This window comes from Hippopotamus amphibius, chromosome 13 (genome assembly GCF_030028045.1).
Source record: "Hippopotamus amphibius kiboko isolate mHipAmp2 chromosome 13, mHipAmp2.hap2, whole genome shotgun sequence".
NCBI lineage: Eukaryota > Metazoa > Chordata > Mammalia > Artiodactyla > Hippopotamidae > Hippopotamus > Hippopotamus amphibius.
Window position 1 is genome coordinate 88,409,409 of NC_080198.1, and position 23,333 is coordinate 88,432,741.

At 35.9% G+C, this 23,333-nt stretch overlaps 1 protein-coding gene across 1 annotated transcript in view; it reads right to left on the reverse strand.

Moving 5' to 3' along the window:
- The window catches only part of ARHGEF38 (Rho guanine nucleotide exchange factor 38), a 129,929-nt gene that overhangs the window by 32,566 nt on the left and 74,030 nt on the right, over positions 1-23,333 (reverse strand). Inside the window, exons 4-5 of the mRNA XM_057706876.1 lie at positions 15,534-15,681; positions 8,994-9,011 (exon numbers count right to left, since the gene is read on the reverse strand). Coding sequence (XP_057562859.1) covers positions 8,994-9,011; positions 15,534-15,681 — 166 coding nt within the window. The remainder of the gene's footprint in view (positions 1-8,993; positions 9,012-15,533; positions 15,682-23,333) is intronic.

Here is a 23,333-nt window from a genome sequence, read left to right on the forward strand (position 1 = left end):
CATGTAAGTGCACACACGCAGACACACCCAGTCACTCTCTGTCACGTGTCCCCATTTTATTTTCATTATAGCACTTATCACTATCTGGAATCATCTTTTTTCTCTATTTACCAGTTTATGTTCAATTTCTCTGTCATCACTATATCTCCAGCATGACAAATAGTATTCTCTCAATGAATACTTATAGATTGAAGTGATAGATTTCTCAGATTTTCTGTAATGTGCTGTTACTTTACATTAAACTTTTTTTTTCCAAAAAACTTGCACAATGGTCCTGAATAAATGACTTGGGAATTTTATTCACATGCTGAGAAAATGATTATACTATAAGAGAGACAAAGACTGAATCAAACTAAAAGGCAACATTTTTTCAAGGAAAACCAAAATTAATGTTAAAGGTTTGTGAGGGAGTAAAGAGTTGCTTTTTTTTTTTTAATTTGAAAAAATGTATTGAAGTATAGTTGATTTACAGTGTTGTGTTAATTTCTGCTGTACAGCAAAATGACTCAGTTGCACATATATATTCTTTTTCATATTCTTTTCCATTATGGTTTATCACAGGACATTGAATATAGTTCCCTGTGCTCTTCAGTAGGACCTTATTATTTATCCCTCCTATATAATAGTTTGCCTCTACTAATCCCAAACTCCCAATCCTTCCCTTCCCCTATCCTCCTCTCCCTTGACAACCACAATTCTGTTCTCTGTCTGTGAATCTGTTTCTGTTTCATAAATATGTTCATTTGCGCCATATTTTAGATTCCACATATAAGTGATATTACATGGTATCTGTCTTTGTCTTTCTGACTTACTTCACTCAGAATGATAATATCTAGGTCCGTCCCTGTTGTTGCAAATGACATTATTTCATTCTTTTTATGGCTGAGTAATATTCCATTGTATGTATGTATGTGTATATATATACACATATACACACACACACACTCCACTTCTTCTTTATCCATTCATATGTTGGTGGACATTTAGGTTGTTTCCATGTCTTGGCTATGATCATGAGGTGCATGTATCTTTTCAAATTATAATTTTATCTAGATATACGCCTAGGAGTGGGATTGCTGGATCATATGGCAACTCTATTTTTAGTTTTTTGAGGAAACGTTATACTGTTTTCCATAGTGGCTGCACCAATTTACATCCTCAGCAACAGTGTAAGGGGATTCCTTTTTCTTCACACTCTCTGCTACGTTTATTATTTGTAGACTTTTTAACGATGGCCATTCTGACTGGTGTGAGGTGGTACCTCATTGTAGTTTTGATTTGCATTTCTCTAATAATTAGCAATGTTGAGCATCTTTTCATGTGTCCATTGGCCATCTCTCTGTCTTCTTTGGAGAAATGTCTATTTAGGTCTTCTGCCCATTTTTCGATTGGGTTGTTTTTTTTTGTTATTGAATTGTATGAGCTGTTTGTACATTTTGGAAATTAAGCCCTTGTCAATCACATGATTTGCAAATATTTTCTCCCAGTCTGTAGGTTGTCTTTTTGTTTTGTTTATGGTTTCCTTTGCTGTGCAATAGCTTATAAGTTTGATTAGGTCTCATTTGTTTATTTTTGCTTTTATTTCTATTGCCTTGGGAGATTGACCTAAGAAAACACTAGTACTATTTATGTCAGAGAATGTTTTACCTATGTTCTCTTCTAGGAGTTTTATGGTGTCATGTCTTATACTTAAGTCTTTAAGCCATTCTGAGTTTATTTTTGTGTATGGTGTGAGGGTGTGTTCTAACTTCATTGATTTACATATGGCTATTCAACTTTCCCAACACCACTTGCTGAAGAGACTGTCTTCTCTCCACTGTACATTCTTGCCTCCTTTGTCAAAAGAGAGTTGGTTTGATAAACTTTTTCTTGTGCTTCCTACCCATTTGCACCAAATCTACTAAGGAAGGGAGGAAGGGAGGTAAGGAGACAGGGTGACATTACCGGTTTTCAAGAGCACTGGGTGCAGTGGATGGAAAAAATGTAAATTTATTATGAATACTGAAAAAAAAATTACCAAAAACATACTTTCTAACTGATGGTATATCAATAGCAGAACCTTTGAATATGAAGGACAGCATCTTTCTATACCTTAAACATAAATTCTTCAAGAATACAACGGTTTAGACACAAGTATAAATAATTCCCTTAAATAAGAACAAGTAAGGAATATGGAAGATATTAACTTGATTAGAAAAAATCATATTATCCTTATGAATATCACCAGAATTTCTTCTGAGTTTTTCTTTTTACTATCACCAAATATTAGTTTATTTGCTCTTCTAAAAATCACTGAAAATACCATCAAAATATAGATGTAATCAAGCAATTCAATCGAAGAAAAATTTAATAAGCTAGTTTATCAGTGTGGTCTATTGTTATATACATATTTAAAATTTAATTACAAAAATAAATCCCCAGATATATTAAAGAACAGACTTGTATCTTTAAGCTGCTCTCCTTTCTTGCTTATCAGGAGCCATCAAAAAACCAACTTAGGCCTTTTGGTTCTGTCCAGATCTTATCATTACTTGTTTTTGTATGGCTCTTTTGCATCAAAGCTCTGTTCTCTCCCTTTTAGGTTTCAAATGACAATAATAACAATGATAAATGATGCCTATTTCTCTTAAAAGCATCACAGATATGAATGTTAAAAAAAGCTTTTCTCAAAAATGAGAAATCTCCCAGGGGCCTTTGTCTTCAGACAAGCACTTTGGACAGTTGCCCAAGTGATGAGCAATGATGGTCTGATATCTGCATCACCCAGGCAAGCAATAGGGTAGAAAAGATAGAGGATGTGTTACTAGATAATGACATGCCAGGCATTCAGTGCCTCAACGCTCACCCCCATCTCATTCCTCCCAGTAAGACAGAGTTCTGACAACCCTTGGAGGCAGATGAGTCTTCTGTGTGATATATCCCAGCTCAGCCCATTATCAGGGGCCTCCTCCACAGAAAGTAACCAAGTGCGTAACAATTCCCCATACATACTGTGCTGAAAACTAAGGTAGTTATTAATTTGTAATTCTGTTTCATATTCCTCTATCTTATCATGAATACTTTGGCAAATATTTAATACCAAAAGTAGCTACACTAATCTCATTACACATTATCATTGGAATGTTACAAAGTCAAATAAACACAGCTGGCTTTGTTTTAGCAGCATCCAGTTTTGCTATAAATAGCTTCACATCTAATACAAGAAAACAGTTGCACAATGAAAATTAAAATAATATTGAAACAATGTAAAAACTATGATGAAAACAGAGAAAATCAGATACTCAACACTGAGGTATAGCTATATTTCTTAATTTGAGGGAGAAAATGAAGGAAAACTAATCAGGTAACTATTGATCATATTACTTTGAATTTCCTCTATTTTATGGCCACAGGTATCCTAAATTTAATATTTATTTTACAGAAGCAATTTATTTTACTGTGATTGAATTTTTTTGCAATTTACTCTCCTTTTAAAACATCATAAGTCAACTTTAGAGGAAACTGTATATTGCGATGCAAATAATAAACGTCATAATTTTAAAATAGCTTTGAAAATAAATATAGAGCTACTAACAAATTTTAGAAGATGTAAAGGAGATGAGCAAATGGTAATTATTGATATAGAAGACCAGAAAGAACCAGTGAAGAGAGAGAAGCAATTATTTAATCACTCCTCCAAAGGTTCATTAACTAGAGTCCTTGAGAATCTATGGAAGTGAAGGGAGAGGGGCATGGGATTAGAATAAGAAGGACTAGTTGAAAATCTGGTTGAGAAACAGAGTAATTCTTAAGGTGCTATACAAATAAGAGACATCATTTGGAGGATTGAGGAAGAGCTCTTGGAAATTAAAAGGATAATAGAAATAAAAAGTCACAAGTGTTGGAGAAAATGTTCAGGAACTTTCCAGAGAGAAGAACAAAAACACAGAAATGAAGGAAAGTATAAGAAAATTAGAGGGCCAGTCTAGGAGGTCCAGTATCAAAATAATAAGCGTCCCAGAAAGATAGAACAGAGCACATATGGGGAGGAAATCATCTATGAAATAATTCAAGGAACGTGAGTTAGCTGGTTGAAGGAACTCGCTGAGTACACAGCACAATGGATGAAACAGACTCACCTTGGAGTTCATAAAACTTCAAATTATCGGGGACAAAGAGAAAAGCCTATAATCCTTCAGAGAAACATATAAACTAGACAGTTAAAAACAATCAGGAACCAGAAGAATCTTTTCATTTCTTGTAGCAACACTGAAAGTTAGACACAATGAAGAATTACCTTTATATTCTGAGAATGAATGATTTCCAATTTAGAATTCTATACCAAATCAAACTATATAAAGTGAGAGTAAAATAAAGATCTTTTGGATATAAAAGTTCTTGAAATTTTCCTTCCCACACATTCTTTGATGAATAGGGGAAACTACTGAAGGATGTCCTCTATTAAAAGCAGGAAAGAGGCAAAGAGAAAGTCTAGATGAAGGGAGGGGAGTTCCTAAAAGACAGTGATGCCCAGTGTCATCCAAACTCAATAGGTCAGAAGGCTCTGGGAGAGGCTTTTATAGGGAGATGAAATTGACAGCACACAAAACTCACCTGATTTGTTTTAGATGACTGGCTGTGACTGGCAATAATTAGTACAAAGAAAATTAAAGGGAAAAAAATAAGGCAATAGTTAACTCCCAGAAAAACAAGTAATCTGTTTATTCCAAGGTTTAGCTCTGAAAAGAAATTTACTCACATATAATAATTCACACATTGATTATTGCTCTAATCCAAACTGCAATGTAATTACATAGGGAGAGTAGTGAGATGGGACAGGTGTGTGTGTGTACGTGTGTGTGTGTGTGTGTGTGTGTGTGTGTGTGTAGTGGAGATTAGGTAGGGAAGATAAATTCTTGTCTTCCATAGGGGGAAGTCAAAATATAATACCAAAGGAAAAGCCAAATGTGTTTTTGGAGTCATGAAGGTAGACACCAAAATAGTCAACTAAAAGGTGTGAAAGTGTTGTGCTCTGGTGAGGCGCATTTAGGGGCAGGTAGAAGAGGGCACTACTATGTCTCTTTTCTTTTTTTTTTAATTAAAAATTTTTTATTGGAGTATAGTTGATTTACAATGTTGTGTTAATTTCTGTTGTATAGCAAAGTGACTCAGTTATACAAACACATATACATATACATTCTTTATTATCTTCTTTTCCATTATGGTTTATCCCAGGATACTGCATATAGTTCCCTGTGCTATGCAATAGACTACTATTTTTCTTAAATCCTGTAGAACTTTTTGACTTTTTAAACCATGGGTAGATATAATTTTAATGAAAGAGAAAGTTTTTAAAGAAGGAAACATGCAAGAATATTCAAGAAAATTTGAAAAGGAAGGATACTGAGCTGAGATTAGTTATACCTGATATTAAAATATAAAGCTATAAAAATGAAAGCAGTTTGATATGGGCACATATATGGGCAAATGAAAATCAAACACAAAATAGAAAATAAAGAAATAAATACAAATACATGTGGAAATTAAGTACATGGTAAATATGACATGCCTACTCAGTGGAAAAAAGGAACCATTCAATAACAGGTATTGTGATACTTAGCTACTCATATAGAAAAAATAGTGAAAATGGATTCTTTACACCAAAATAATTTCCAGACAAATCAAAGATTTAAATGTTAAAAATGAAACTATACAAGATCTTGGTGAAAACATGGGATTATGATTTAAAAACAAACTTGGAATTTCTAAGTGAGACACAAAATCCAAAAGCTACAGTAGAAAAAAATGATAAATCTACTTTAAAATTTAGCTCTGTAAAACTGTACAGATGAAAACAAAAACAGAAGTAGCTCCACACTATGTTAAAAGTCAAATGATAAGCTGGAAAAATTATTCATAGTACGTAAGATAGAAAAAAGGATAATACACTTGCTAAAGAGCCATTATCAATCTTTTAGAAAAAGATAAACATCTCAATAAAAGTGAACAATCAATAAAAAAGATAATTCATTAGAGATGAAATACAAATGGTTAAACACATGAAAAATACTCAAGATTATTTTTAATGATAATTAAAACAATACAATACTTTTTTTGTCCTATTGCATTGCCATAAGTTGTAAGGATACAAATATTAATTTTATCTAGTGCTGGCAAGTAGTAGATAAATGGACAGCTCATATAGGGTAGTGGGTGGGACTATAAATTAGTTCAACTTTTCTTAAATTATCTGGCAGTAAGTATCAAAAGCCCTTTGATCTAGCAATTCCACTTTCAGAAACTCATCCAAAGAAAATAATTAAACTATTGTTCAAAGATCATGTATCAGAATGAACACATAAAGTCAGTCTTTGCAAGGCAGACACACTTCAAGTATCTGTAAGGGTTTGGTAAACTAAATTATGGTGTATAGATCAGAATATTATGCAGTCATAAAGCAATGTGGATTTATGTTTACTGACATACAGAGATGTTCATGATGCATGAATAAAGAGGTAGCAAGTTGACATACAGGAAATATATAGCCATCCTATTTTAGTCAACATGTGTCTGTGTAGAGAAAAAAAATTCAGGGAGGTGAGGGGCTCATGTAATGTTAAAATAGTTCACTCTGGAATGTGACTATCAATTATCTTATTGTCCTCATTTTGATTTTCTATGTTTTGCAGTGTTTCTTCAATCATTTTAAAAATACAAAACTTTAGAAAAAATAACATAACATTTTGAGATTGATTGCAACCCTGAGATCCAAAGGTGGAAATAACTGGTCAGAAAAAGACATATACAGAAAAGTATAAATAACGAAGATAAAACAGTACATTTCTGGAGGTAGTTAAATTTAGAATAGGTATCTTTTTTTTGCTTTGGAACATGGGACTTGTATCAGATGCTTTGGGGGAGACTCTTTGGTGGAAGATTCTATGATTCTTGTCACTTTAATAGTGTCTTTGATGTTCGCATAAGATTATAATTCAAAGTAAACCTTTTAGAAATTTTAAATATCTTTGCCTTTCTCTATAGTTTTTAAAATGCAGATTGCAAAAACAAAAACAAAAAAAAGACAGTTTTCAGCTTCCACAAGTAAGAGATTTTTTTTTTGAAGCCATTTTAAAACTCACATCTTGTAAATGCACTACTCTGGCTGCCACATTCTTGGCCTTTGCTGCTAAGGACCCCAGCAATTACAGAGCACTTGACATTGCCTTTTACCCTTTTATGTAGCAGCAAGTGCACCTCCTGACCTGAACAAGAGAAACAGGAAGGAAAATAAGTCCTGGCAAACGTGCCTTTGATGTTCATCCAGCCACACACTATGATTGTTCTTCCTCTTTGCGAGTTCCTGATGTATAGAATAGGCTAGAGGGGGCACACGCAGCCTGCTGACTCCCGCACAGCAGGACTGCCACAAAAGCGGGTGCAATTTTTTAAGCAAGCATTTCAATACGAGATGCTGTTTGTTTTAAGTATTCTGTGTGTAGGAGTCTGTGCATGCTATTGTATTAAAAAAATTGCTCACTTTCCTCCTCTGAATCTCTCTGTCTGTCTGTCTCTGTCTCTTGGTCTTTGGTTATAAAGACCTAAGCTCTAGGAAAAGAAATCTAAGCATTGTGTTGGCCAAAAAGTTCGTTCGGGTTTTTTCCGTAGCATCATATGTGTGGCAATAGAATGTGTAGCCTACGAAGTACCCTGCAACTATGTGAGTCTCCAGTCCTAGGCACAATGCCAGGGGCCCAGGCGTTACAAGGAGACAGCAATCCCCCACCCCTCCAACCCCATCAACTGTCATTGAAGAGAAGCCAGGAAGGCCCTGGTGTGCGAAAGGACCAAAAGGTCCTCTTCTAGTATGCTCTTCTTCAAATTCCAATGATCTTGAACAAACCTAATCATATCTGTTTTAACTATAGGATATTTTTTTCCTTTTGAAAGAAAAGGCTTATAAAGTGAGAGGGCTGGGTGCTTCTTTGGTATGTCAGAAACTAACTTCTCAGCTTGGCTAAGGTATAAAGCCTTAGTCTACAGGTCTCCTGTATAATGCTTGATTCTTCCACCTCACTCTGGAATTCTGTCTTTCCTCATGGTTGCTGTGCACCAAAGCATGAATGGCAGATATTTACAGCTTAAATTAATGTAATGTTTATTTTGTAAATTTTGTATTTCTTGGTGTAAAGTTTCAGGAGTTTAGAATACAGACACACACACACACACACACACACACACACACAAGTAAACACACAAACAGACTAGGTACTCAGGACTTCAGGTAGTTCCTGACCATGCTAAGGCAAACATGTGCTTTTTAAGTCCTGGTAAATTTGAGTTCATATTCAAATCAGTATCATCCTTTCAGTATTAAGCTAGACATGCTTTTCTTCTATAAAAATGGACGTCTTACAAAGTATGTGTATGTGTGTGTTGCTTTTATAATTTCTATATTGTCCTAGTAACCGATTATTTCATCTTAATATTTCATTTTCATGCTGTATATGTGTGTATGATTTTTTTCTCCGTAAATCAAAGTCCAAATCAGAAGAAGCCCAATATTTTACTGTAATGCATAAGGAATCTTTTCTTTTATACATGAATCTATGTAACCTTCAAAAACATTATGGTATTAATCTGAGATTTTTTAGACTAATTTTGTCCTTAGGAAGAAGCATTTTTGGACACATTAAGATTCCTAAACATAGGTGTGATTAAGCTGTTCCTAAAGAGTTCCTGGAACCAGCAAACTTGTGATTGAAGTAAATTATGCCTCAAGATTCTTCTAAAAAGTTTAATAAGGTACACAATAATAATTTAATATGTATCATCTCAGACAAATTGGAAATAAATGCACCAATAATGTCTAGGGTAAATGTCTTTGAAATCTAGACTTATTAAAAGCAATGGACATCATTGTAAAAACTAAAGATTCTACTTTGCACAGAAATATTCATCAGCTTTTCCCCATGATTTTTACATTTGATATCTATTATGTAAACAAAAGTACTTACTCTTGCATGTATATTTTCCTGTAAGAAAAGGAAAAAGAAAAGTAAATTCATGTAAATCTAGATATTTGAGGTAACATGCAAACATACACTTTAAAATTTTATTATGTATAATAATGTAATGTCATTTTCATGAATGTTTTATAGAATTAGTTTTATAAAGTCCCTAAAACTTTTAGTATGTATCCACCATATTTGTTTCACACTTTATATAAGGTTTAAAAACTGTTGATTCAGATTATAGTCAGTCAATTTTAGTCATTTGAAAATGAATTTAAAATTCTACAGCCACAGTATGGATAATTTTTGACTCACCCTTGTAATATACATTTAAATCAGTTTTTAACATACGTTTGACAAAAAAATAAATGCTTATTGAGAACACAAAAAAAAGAAAATGGATTTAAATATCAATTTTTGTTATATCATGAAATAAAAGTCTATTAAACAGTAATAGGAGAAACTGAGATTACAAGATTACAAAGGAAAGTATAATTGACTTGTAGAAAAATACTATCAAGTGCTTTATAATATCTCTGTCATATATAGAGATTATAAACAATTCACCTATTCAATAATTCCCATAAAAACTTTCACTCACATTGCCAGCTTTTGTGGTTTCTACTTTGCTCAAGCAAAACTACAGTCCTTCTGAGGCAGCATGTTCTGCCTCTCCTTGCACATCTTCTCTACCTCATTTCCCATAGTTCAGCTGCTCCCCCATCTGTGGCAACTGCGGGCCTCCAGGCTCTTTTCAAAGCCTGCAGGCAGGCTCCTGCCTCGAAGTCCTTGCACTTCTCTGACTGCCCTTCCTCCATATAACTCCATGGCTCACTCCTTATCTCCTTCAGGTCTTTATTCAAACGCCCCTTCCCAGTGAAGGGAGAGACCTTTTAAACATCGTACCTGCTTCCTTCATCCTCATTTCCTGCTTTACCTCCCCATGAGACTTTGTCACTTTCTCATATACTATATATTTATCGGGTTTACTGTCTGTCTTTCTGCTCCCAGATCCTGAGGAGGGCAAGGATTTATGCTTGCTTTGTTCTCCATTGTAGCCACAGTATCTGCAAAATTGACTGGCACATGGTAGGAGCACAAAACATATTTGTCAAATTAATTAATTTTAGCAATAAAAAGTGGGACTCTTTCAATTTCAAGAATAAAGGAGATAGGAACTTTCCTCTAAAAGCCTCATGCGGCTATAGAGAAATAAAATAATAACTTGTATTAATAAACTGATCGCCTTGACCTCTGGTTTCCAGTCTTTTGGAATACAATGAACGTTTTCAATACCAAAAAATGTTGTGACCCCATCACATCATAGTAGATGGTCTTTTCATATTCAATGATTGAGAAAAAATTCAATAACTACCTATGCTGAATTTCATAAATTTTAATGGACTTAAGTTTCAACAAATTAATCCTAGTACTTTATATATGTGGAAAATAATGGTATACACATATGTAAAGCAATTATCCCTTCACTCTTTAGACAGGGTATGAATGGATTCCTAGACATCTTGCATTAAGTAGGTTTTGCAGTTGGAAACCCAACAGAAGATCATAAAATTTTAAAAGTCATCAGATGCTACAATTTCAGACAATTATTAACTGCTGTTCAAAGAACTCTTCTATCTCAATAAGAGAAAGTATACTACCACTACCCCCTTGCCCAGTATTTTTTTCCATTCATTTCCTTTAAGTTCAAATTCTTTCCCTGATTTCTATTTAGGAATTTCTTCTATTATGGAATTTCCTTTCCTTATTTTGCTCTGTGAGTCATAGATCAGAAAATTTGGGACAGAAGTTGAGTAAAAATAAGAATACAGTTTTCTATGAAAACAAACAAGTAAAAAATGTGATCATTTTGGAACCAAAGCACATACTTTGACGTTGAAAGAAAAGGTTGTTCTTTTAACTCCTAGAGAAGGAATGGAAGCGTTTTTTCTCTTTCTATTTCATTTACTTCAATCAACTGAAATCTACATATTATAACATATTAAACACTGTGTTTAGTGTAAGTATAACATTTTATGAAAAGGAACCTGAGATTTTCCAACAGGGAAAACTAGTTGGAGTAGTGGAATACTGTCACTATATTATAGCATCTCCTTTTCATTTGTTCACTGTTTTAAAAAAATCTCCCTTTTAGGCTAAAATCTCCCTTTTAGGCTAAAACTTTTCAGAAAGTAACTTCAGCCAAGGACATTTCAGGAAGGAGGAAGTTAAATTGGGTCCACTTACCCTTTTGTGAGGTAAAGTAACTTAATATATCCAACTGCCCACCTTACACCCTCATGGGATCATTATAATTTGACTCACAAAGTAACAATAGTTTTTTCATGGCTATTCCTTAAGATTATCGTCCTTGTTCAAACATGATGCCACATAACAAGGAACTGATTTCCAAAAGTGATTTTAACTTTTACTTGGAATACCCCATTAGAATTATATTAAGAAATATAAAATGTGGTGAACAAATTGAAATCTATTCCTTTGATGTCACATTGCATGAACTTTTAGCTTCCTCCCTGAACGGAGAAGCTGTAATCTGAGCAGCCAGAGTGCCCAGATGACTAGACAGACATTAGAAGGTTTCCTCCTGAGGTTGGTGGCCTCGGTTAGGAAAAAGAAAAACTTGGATAAATTTATAACAACTAGACATGAAGTTAGAAATGCACCTTCTAGTTACCTACCAAAAAATTTGGAAAAGCCTCCTCATTCTTTTTCTATTACAAATAAACAAATCTCTAGGGCCTCTGAAAGGCATCAGGGATTTGGTGGTATATATAACTAGAAAAACAGAAAAAAGGAGGCTGCAGACAGCCTATTCTAATTATAGCTACACTTGCATTCATAGCTATTCTATTTTTCACTTTCCTCATACAGATCAGAAACCTTAAATAACCCCAAAGAGGCTAAGTAACTAGGTCTTTAGCAAATAACTTCTATAAGTCTAGAAACTGTATTAAATCAGTATTTCATGTACTCTTACAGGTCTCTAATGCGACTCTGTAAATATTCCTTGTTGAATTAATAAAAAAAAAACCTTGCATATTTCCAATTTATAAACTATAGATGCGGATGTGGGATTGTGCTTCTGGATTGTTTTAGTTTTTTCTCTCTTAAGGTTTCTAAACCCTGAAATTACTGCTTAGATTGTATCTACAGTCATGAAAACAGCCTGTGTGCTTCAGGGAAAGCAGTGAGTGGGCACCACAGGTGTGATTTCTCTTTGTAAAGTCGGTCTTAACTGGAGTGTGTGTCCACGATCACCCAAGGGTGCTTGTTAAAGTGCAGATTCATGGACTAGACCCCCAGCAATTCTAATTTTTTTGGTATGGAGCAGAACAGAAACATCTGCACTTTTATTACACATCCCTGGCGGGTCTGACGCAGGGGAAATCACACACCAAGAAACACTGCCCTAACGTTTCAAAGGGATTCGAAATTGTTTTCTGGATACAAATATTTGCTCTTTTGAAAGATAATGGGCTTCAAAGAATAGCCAAAGGTTATGAGCTCAAGTCTCCTGGTTACAGAACCAAGAAATCTTTCTACTCTCCTTTTAGAAATTAGTCTTGAACCTCACCGTGACAGCTTCTGGTGTATTATTTAAATTCACTTTTGTATTACTACTAAGCTTTCCAGATGGTTTGGTTTATCTACCAACTAGAAGGTATGTTTCCAGAAGGCAAGAACTATGTTTATATATTTGAAAAAAAAAAAAAAGATATTTTCAACGTTATCTACTACTTATAATAAATATTTATTAGGCCCTCAATAAACATTTTAATTTTGGATAAAATGCAACCTCTGTTGCTTTAAAATCTGCTTTAACTTCTGAGGCACGGAGCCACCTCCTTTGCGGATACTGCTTCAAACCCAGTCGTTTCAGCATCCCTAGCATGGTCGACAATGGAGGCCACACCTAACGTTCACTAGAAATTGGCAACTGTGTGCTTGGGCTCCGTTATTTAGCCACAAGGAAAAGGCAGAGCCCCAGTAATAGCTTTGACTGATTACTTGGCAAAGGAAACCAAGCCCTTGGGGTGTTCCAGACTATCTTTGGCCTATAAACCTGTTTGAAAACCTGTTTCTCAGAATTTAAAGCTTAGCTCAATTGAGGTCAGTATTATAGTGATGTCAATAATTCCCCTGCTCTCAGTTTTCAGGTGGACCAGTACAATTCATCATTAACTTTATTTTCATGGAAAGGCAACTTTGGGGAAAATAGCTCTAATTTAAACTATTTGATTTTGCTTCTTTCCCTCAAGAAATAGTCCTACCAATATTACTTCCTTTGGATGTTGTGCTTTCTAAACCTTAGTATCTTCCAATGCCTGAAATGATTCCCTAAAATCAGAATGCGGCAGAATATGCAAGATTTGGGACATCACCAGGGCAAGAACTTGAGGGTTTCAGAAAAAGATCAGATAAGCCTTTGGGTCTGAAAATAATTTTCAGTAATTGGGACTTCATGAAGTTTCCAAATACCTCTGCTTTAGCTGTTTTTTTTAGGGGGTATGATACAGAGCTATACTGCCTGATGGAATATTCTGGCGCGGTTAATTTCTTTCTCTTAGGAGTCAAAAGCTTAATGAATAGTAAACTATTGTTCAGCCCCCTCTGAACAGACAGCTTCATTTCTGGTCATCTGTCAGAAGCACATGCCAAAATATGTTAACTCCATCCTCTCCCTCTATGGACCTCCAGCCCTGGGACTGGGGTTAGAGTGATGATTCAAGGTGCTACTTGTTCATTTGCTCTAAGATTTCTCTCTTTTACTTTTGGAAACTGGAGAAGGAAAATGGCTCAGGATAGACATTTATTGGATTAGATCCTGCCGCTGATTTAAGGTAGGAAATGTGTTCATTCACACCCAGAATAACATTATTATTTCTTCCTTGGAAAAAGCACCTGTGAATTTAGAAGCTGTTGCTTCTAATATATGAATTTGTTAAGATGGATACAACTTGAAACTTTAAGGTTTATCTAGATTGATTTGCTGACATTGAACTAAACAGCAAATAATGGAGAAATACTGAACCAGAACTACACGTCACATGTTATCTTTAAGAATCACTGGATCATACTGAGCTGCTTCTGGGCAGGGTCTAAGTCTGACTTATTTTTGTATTTTCAGGACCCAGATCTATGCTCATGACAGCACAAGTGCTAAATGAATGCTTGTGATGTAGTCACTTGAAATTGTTATTTTTCCACCGCATGAAAATCGGTTAAAGAACTGCAGTAACTTAAAGGCCAGCAGAGGGCAATAAAGTTAATTTTAAGAAATGTTGGGTCCAGTTTAAACCCTTTTGCAGTCCCAGTTCTAGCCTGGAAAGGCTTCCTCCAGAGCAGTCTCATTTAGCCTCCTGATTTCACTTCAATTCAGCTGTACCACATTACGACCCCGTTTTGGTCCCCCTACAATAGAGTGTGTAAAAGGGGAGGATCCGACTGGTTGGTGTGCATTGATTTATACACCGTAACTCTCTCTGCTTGGTTAATTCTTGGCCTAATCAAGACAATCTGACAGTGGATAATCTTTTGAAGTGAAAGCCACAGTAGAACCACTGAGTAAGATATGGAGTAGGGCAGACATTTTGGTTTGAGCTTCATTTGGTAGAAAACTGTAGACACAGTAAGATACCAATTCCATTGAAAAGAATCAACCCAAACACATGTCTGTATTTATGTGTATAAATAAGCTCAGAAAAAAATGCAACCTGTGGTTTTTAATTCATGGTTAGCAGGGAATTAATACATGGATTAGAGAGGGTTTTCATCTTATTCACGCTTGCTTTTTTTTTTTTTTTTTTTTTTGGCCAAGCGTGGCTTGCAGGATCTCAGTTCCCTGACCAGGGACTGAACCTGGGCCACACCACTGAAAACCCGGAACCACTAGGCAACCAGGGAACTCCTTTTTCCAGATTTTTATAGTGAATAGATATTTCTCCCAGATTGAAAAAAAAATTACGTTAGGTAGCACTTCCCACCAACAATTTAGAGATGAAGAGGAAAGGCATGGCTAATTTTCCTGAAACTAACTTTAACAGGGCCTGACTTGTCTTTGCCAATCTCCCCTCCTTCCCCACAGTGAGCTGAGTGGACGATGAGGGGTATTCAGAAGGTCATGGGACATTCCACTAAACTTTGTTATTCCATGTGCTCCCATGACCATGGTGATACACGTTGTTTCACATATTCCTTGACCCAGGTGGGAACTCAGGCAAGTAACAGCAGCTTTAAGAGGGGCTTTTCTTCTACATTTCATTTTTTGATATTGCATTTTTCTGTCTCTACAGAGCCCCGTATCTTTCCCATGTTATTTTTAGTCATCCTTGCAGGGAAAAAAAAAAAGTCAATCAGGGTTTCCGGCATGTCAGCTTTTCATGAAGAGAACACAAAGTAGAGCTCCCAGCAAGCCTCATAAAACATAGGATTTATGGGAGACCTTTCAACTACATCCAGTTAAAATGTTCCCTGCTAGGCGACTGAGAGCGCAATGGAAATCATCATTTGAAAAGGCCTTACTTTAGGGACTGAATACAGAGGCTCAAATGTTGCTTCAGCTCCTCTTCCTTTTCATAGGACTCCAGTACACTGTGTGCCTCATCGTGGTGATAGCAGTAGATTTTATAAATATCTTCCAGTGGCCCTTTAATCTGCAAGAATACTTCTCCTGATAAATGCAAAACAAAGGCAAGATGACATCAAGTCAGACCAAACTGGCACTTCACAAATTTATTTTACAGCAACGTTATTAATGTTAAAAAGTTGGATGGGCTCCATTTTATGCCCAGGTTATTGGGGTGGGGGGAACGGTGGATGACATTGAGGGACTGTCTTTCTTTTCTTTCTTTTTTTCTTTCCACGCTCCTCCTTTCCTTCTCCCTTTTTCATCCCTTCCCTCCTTTCTTTTATAAAACAAAGGATAACGGGCTTAATGGAGGTGGGAAGCAAAAGAAAGCTGGTTTTCTCAGATGATGCACTTGCTTGGTGTGGAGGGTTCTGGTGTAAACAAAGAAAAACCAAGGGCATCACTCATCACCTGATCCTATGAGGGTTAAGTCATCACTCACTGCAACTGCCTACCCTTAGAGGAATTCTGGATGAAAAACAGGATGAGGCAGGCCCTTGGATAGTTGAGTGTATTATCTCAGGAAACATTTCAATGACTCCAGATTCTTGCATCTTCCCATACAGAGAAAAGCACTAAGATCATCAACTTGGGATATCTGTTCTTTGTGACTGGCAGTAACTTTTTAGCAAGATGTACGCTCGATTTCACGTATTTCCTAGCCCAAAAAATCATATATAAACTGGCTTCTCCTCCAACTCTTTGGAGCAGTTTCCTTAGGGCCACTGAGAAATTGTCTCCTTATAGTCCTCAGTAAGTCCCTGAATAAAACAAACTCACAACTCTTACATTGTGGGTTTTTCTTTGACACCAGTTAAAGGCTGTACTTTAGAGTCAGTCTGTGTGGGTTCAGCTCAGGCTGTGCTACAGACTTGGACAGGTTATGACTTGGACAAGTTATTTTTGTATTCTCTGAACCTGTTTCCACATCTGTAAAATGGGGACAATAATAGATCCGATTTCACAAGCTCATTATAAAATTAAAGAGATAGTGTATGTAAAGTTCAGATCATAGTACACACATAGTAAATACTCAGAATGGAGCAGTTATTGTCAATTTGTCACAGGCAAGGAGAGGGAAATTTCAGGTTCTAGGTAAATTATTTTTTGCTATTTGTTTTACTAGCATTTCCTGAGTTTGTCTGGAAGGCAAACGATGGCGTTGAGGGAAATAAAATATTTTCTTTTATGTGATAATAGAAAGAATTGGTCATTATTCCTGTTAAAAATCAATTGGCTACTACTATGAACCAGTGTTATGACTGTTCATAAAGTGACCTGGGCTAATTACGTCCAGGTATTAAAGGAATCCTTTTTGATATATGATAACATTGGGTCTATAACTGATGGCTCAAATACATATTGGACAATAGTTTGATTTAATCAGCACTTCATCACATAAAAATGCCTCCACTACCCAACCCAGAACTTTGTTAAGATGATTTGGGAGACACAGAAGAAATATGTGATAGATCTGCTCTCAAAAACGTTGCCAGTCTGGGGTTGACATTGATTTGGGACTGAACTGATTGGAAGTGATAATGCACCTGCTAATCTGGGTCTATTATAGGAACACACCATTCTTCCTACAGATATAGAAGTACCCTTTATATTTTCAACATGTTTTTCATACATTAACTGCTTAACTCCTTTTTACATATGAGGAGATAAGAGGTTATTTATCCATATTAAATAAGGATGGAGAAATCTGACTTCAAAACAAAGAAATGATTTTTTCCAAAGTCCCCAGGGGAGGTGAAGAGCCAGGATTAGAGGCCATATTTTCCTCATTTTCCCCTTAGGTTTCCACCCTCCCCACATCAGAGTTCTGCTGGACCCTGGACACAGTGATGCAGTTGTCAGGAACAGTGGACACAGAGTCAGAAATCACCGTCATTTAGGATTTGTGTGGTGACTTCGGGAATGACTTTTTAAGAAAATTCGTTGAGCCTCAATGCTCTCATTTGTAAAATGGAAACAATAGTTACACTTGAGATGAATTTGAGAATTAAATGAGATGTGGATGTTAAATCGCTTGGCACTGACTAGGTCTTCAATAAATGCCACTTGCTTCTAATGCTGCTCTACTATGTCCAGAATTATAACATTGGTACTTTTATTTTTTAGAAATTTTTATTGGAGTATAGGTGATTTACACTGCTGTGTTAGTTTCAGGTGTACAGCAAAGTGAGTTGGTTTTATATATATATATATATATATATATATATATATATATATATATATATATATACACACACATATATATACATACGTATCTCCATTCTTTTTCAGATTCTTTTGCCACACGGGTTATTGCAGAATATCGAGCAGAGTTCCCTGTGCTATACAGTAGGTCCTTGTTAATTATCTGTGTTATATATAGTAGTGTGTATATATAAATACCAATCGCCTAATTTATCACTTCCCCACACCGTTTCCCCTTTGGTAACCATAAGTTTGATTTCGAGATCTGCAAGTCTGTTACTGTTTTGTAAATAAGTTCATTTGTATCATTTTTTATTATATTCCACATATAAGTGATATCATATGATTTTGGCTTCCTCTGACTGACTTACTTCACTTAGTATGATAATCTTTAGGTCGATTTATGTTGCTGCAAATGACATTATTTCATTCATCTTAATGGCTGAGTAATATTCCATTGTATATATGAACCACATCTTTATCCATTTCTCTATCAATGGACATTTAGGTTGCTTCCACGTCTTGGCTATTGTAAATAGTGCCACAATGTACATTGGGGTGACTGTATCTTTTATTTTTTTTTTTTAGTTTTATTTTTTTTTCTTTAAGAACTTTTATTGAGATACAATTGACATACAATAAACTGCATACATTTAAAGTGTACAATTTGATACTTTTTTCTTACTAGTTATGCATATATGGCACTCCCAATCTCCCAATTCATTCCCCCCGATCCCCCCTTCCCCCCTGCTTTCCCCAATTGGTGTCCATATGTTTGTCCTCTACATCTATGTCTCTCTTTCTGCCTTGCAAACCGGTTGGTTTGTACCATTTTTCTGTATTCCACATATATGTGTTAATATACAATACTTGTTTTTCTCTTCCTGACTCACTTCACTCTGTATGACAGTCTCCAGGTCCATCCATGTCTCTACAAATGTCCCAATTTCATTCCTTTTTACAGCTGAGTAATATTCCATGGTATATATGTACCACATCTTCTTTATCCATTTCTCTGTCAATGGTTATTTAGGTTGCTTCCATGTCTTGGCTATTGTAAATAGTGCCACCATGTACATTGGGGTGCATGTATCTTTTATAATTATGGTTTTCTCCAGGTGTATGCCCAGGAGTGGGGCTAGTGGATCATATGGTAGTTTTATATTTAGTTTTTTTAAGGAATCTCCATACTGTTCTCCATAGTGGCTGTACCAATTTACACTCCCACCAACAGTGTAGGAAGGTTCCCTTTTCTCCACACCCTCTCCAGCATTTATTGTTTGTAGATTTTTTGATGATGGCCATTCTGAACGGTGAGAGGTGATATCTCACTGTAGTTTTGATTTGCATTTCTCTAATAATTAGTGATATTGAGCATCTTTTCACATGCTTTTTGGCCATCTATATGCCTTCTTTGAAGAAATGTCTATTTAGATCTTCTGTCTGTTTTCTGATTGAGTTGTTTAATTTTTTTTTTTTAAATATTGAACTGTATGAGCTGTTTGTGTATTTTAGAGATTACTCCCTTGTCGGTCATGTCATTTGCAGATATTTTCTCCCATCCTGTGGGTTGTCTTTTCATTTTGTTTATGGTTTCCTTTGCTGTGCAAAAGCTTTTAAGTTTTATTAGGTTCCATTTGTTTATTTTTGTTTTTATTTTTATTAAAACACTAGTACTTTTAAAGTATTACATTATTTTCAATTTACATCCAACCAATAAAAGGTGTTTCTTTTCTTTCATTTATGGGATTTCCCTGTGATTAAAGTTAGACCCTGGTTGTGTGTGTGTGTGTGTGTGTGTGTGTTTTGCTTGGTTGTTCGTTTGTTTTTCTAGTGAAATGTAGTGACTATCAGCATTTTTGGAACTGAAAGTGTAAGGGATTCTTGTTAGGTTCCTGGGATTTTACTAAATTGATCCTTCTACCAGTGGAGGTCTTATAGATTCGCTCTTCACAACAGTTCTTAACACAAATAGTAAGAAAGCGAGTAGTTAAAAGAGGAGAAAATAAAACAGGACGATGGCTAAATTTAGGGTTGGGCATTAGATGAGGTGAGCCTCCCAGTCACAGAGGCAGGTAGCAAATGGGAGCGAGGGCTTTGGCTGGGCAAGGGAGTCAAGGCTCAGATGAGTTCAGCAGCAAGTCAGGAAGAGAGGATCTGAATACCCGCAGCCCAACACGAGATGAAACTGTAAATATGTATGTTCACTACAAAGCAGCTTAGAGTAGAGACAAAGGAAGAAAGAAGTCTGGACAACCTCATAAGTCCACAATAGGATCAAGTCAGAAAGTCAAAACACAAAGGACAAAGGCATTTATTTTGTACACAGTGAAACCATTAATTGTAAATTACATCGTATTTTCTTTAACAGAGATGATCTAGTTTGAAAGAATTTATACTCTCTCCTGAACAGCCAAGTTGAATATTTTACTCTTTTCCAAGTAAAATTCTGTTGGGCCTCTAGTAACAATGATTAAAGTTAAAAGATATTTAAGTACTCTAATTGAAAGTCATTTATTCACCCAGAGGCCAAGTACAATACTGGCGGGCAGAATATTTGATTCCCCTCCCAGCCCTACCAATGTATTCTGCTTCATAATAGTGCAGATGAAGCGATGTGTCTTGCAGCAAAAAAAAAAAAAAAAAAAAAAAAAAAAATTCCATTTCCATGGTAACGTAACTCTCAGCTGCATTTCTTCAGTAGTGAAGGACAACCGCTCTGTCTACTGTATGTGGGTTTGAAGGGATGATTAGGAGGGGAGAAGGGACTGAGCCAAGACCAGGAAAGGTAATTTCCCTTCTGGCTGCCTGTCACAAAAGCACCAGAATCCTATGAAATAAATATAACTGTAGTGTGCTTCTTTTTAAAAATTCTACAACCCAAGACTTTCTGCATTGGCTTACCCCCAGAATAATTGCCATGCAAAAGGAGGGGGGAAAAATGCACCTGTTAAAATGCCTTTAGTTATCTCCTTTAAAAACAGCTCCCAGGAACAGTGAACATGTTTTATGTTCTGGCATCATTAGTCCTGTGTGGCATGTTGCTCCCTTCACTAATGTAAATATATATATGTTCTTCTTCTTCGCCCACCTCTTCTTTACTTCCAGACTCTCATGTCCATCCCCAGGTTGTACCATACCAAGTGATAGGCTTCTAGATTATTCTGACCCCACTACAAGATGAAGTTCCCCTACAGGTAAGTAAGCCAGGGGGAAACCAATGATATCCAAGAGATCACCCTGTCGTAGGCCTTGTTTAGGAAAATGGCATAAAAGGGAATGAAGGAGTTATAGTCTTTGTTTAGTTCATCCTTATTTGATAACCGTTTAATGAGTGACTATTATGCACCAAGTACTTTGGTAAGTACTGCAGACACAAAGAAACAACACTTCCCTCAAAGGACTTATGAAGGCCAGTAAGGGAGAGAGAAGAGTAAGCGCCCATTTACCATGCTATGTGAAAAGTATGACAGTGGCTATAATACACAGAGGGTGACCCACTCTGCTCTTGAGAAACTTTGAGCTCTTTCCATATCAGTCTGCCCTTGAAATAGGAGCAATGAGTGAGTGTAAAAGCACAGAGATGTATGGAGGGAGCAGGTCCTGCTCAGAAACTGCAAGTGGTCTCCTATGGCTGGCTGGTGCCACACCTGGGGGGAGGTTTCAGAAGAGGCTATATAGGTAGGTAGGGGCCAAATCATGAAAGACCTTGTGTATCATTAAGAAATTGGAACTTTAGCATGAAGGTGATGGAAGAGCACTGATGGATTTTAGGCAGCAGACTAACATGATTAGATTGTAGTTTAGAAAGTTTACTCTGGGGGTTAATCATATGAACGATGGATTTGGGGGGGGAGTTAGGGAGACTGGAAAAGAGAAGCCAATTGAAAGACTTCTATGATAATACAAGAAATAAATCATGAGGACTAGAACATAAAGTTATAGCAGTTAAGAGAGAGTGCTCTAAAATCAACTGCCTGGATCAAATTCTGGTTTTACCATTTACTCATGTGATATTTGGGAAAATTACCCAATTTCTCTGTTTCTTAATTTCCTCACCTGTAATATGGGATAAACATAATGGTAGGGTTGTTTGAAGATTAAATGAGTTAAAATATGTAGTGTATTTATACAAGTGGCATGCGAGAATGCTCATTAGATGTTAGTTATAACCACTAGCACAAAAGCAGGGAGGATGGAGAAGAGAGAAAAAAGGAAAAGGACAGCGAACATGTGTGAGATGAAGAGGATAACTCCAGGCATTTCTCAGGAGTCTGGTTTCAGTAAACATGTAGATAGACAGTGATGAAAAGATGGCGTGTTTTGGTGAGAAGACGAGCTTTCTTCTAGATGTACTGAGTTTGCATCATCCATAACATATTCAAGTGGAGAGCCCTTTATGGAAATGGATATATGAGTCTACAGGATTAAAAAAAAAAGATCTGGGAAAGAGGTGAGGTATGTAAAACCTGAGTCGTAGAAACCATGAATTTCATATGGTTGTGCAAGAAAGTCCATGGAGTGAGAAGAGCAAAGGGTGTGAGGACCAAATTCTGGGAATGCTACGACTGAGGGGAGCCTACAAGAAAAAGAAGTAGGCAGAAAAGTTTGAGAAGTTACAGCCAGAGAGAAAGGGAAAAAAACTAAGATGAGTGTCAGCAAGGCCAAGGATAAAATAGTGAGAAATACTGCGAAGAGATTGAATAAGTTTGTGAGTGACAGAGCCTGCTGTTGTCCCCCAATATTGGTAAACCCCTTTTTCTATAACAATGAATTTTTGGCTGGACCAAATAAAAACTATATTTCTCAGCTCCCTTGCAATAGGTGTGACCATGGAATTAAAGTCTGCCAATGGGGTGTAAATAGAAGTGCCCTGTGACACTATCCAGGAACTTTTTTTTAAGAGGTAGCAAGCTCATCCTTTACCCCTTCTTCTCCATACTTTCCTTCATTCTGCTACCTTGTCCATGAAAATAAGGGTGAGTGGATCTGTGAGTCAGAAGAAGCTTATATCCCAAAGGGCTTTGTGTTGCAGAGTTGCCATTCAGGTCTAAAATACATGCCTTTATTTAATTTTTAAATGCGAAAGCTATTTATTGAAAACCACAACAATAGAACAGAATAATTTCTAGGAAATAAAGAAAAGGGAAAAAAGCAAAGATGCTTATTCTTAAGTCTTAAATCTTATCTTTGTGAGTTATTTATGTTGCTTTGCTTCAGTTTTTTTTTTAATTTTATTGAAGTATAGTTTATTTACAATGTGTTTAATTTCTGTCATACAGAAAAGTGACTCAGTTATACATGTATTCTTTTACATTATGTTTTATCACAGGATATTGAATATAGTTCCCTGTGCTAGACAATAGGACCTTGTTGTTTATCTATCCAATATATAATATTTTGCATCTGCTAATCCCAAAGGCTTTAGACTTTTACACTAGAGAAATAAAAATCTATATTATTTAAGCTCGTAAGGTTATGTTTCCTGT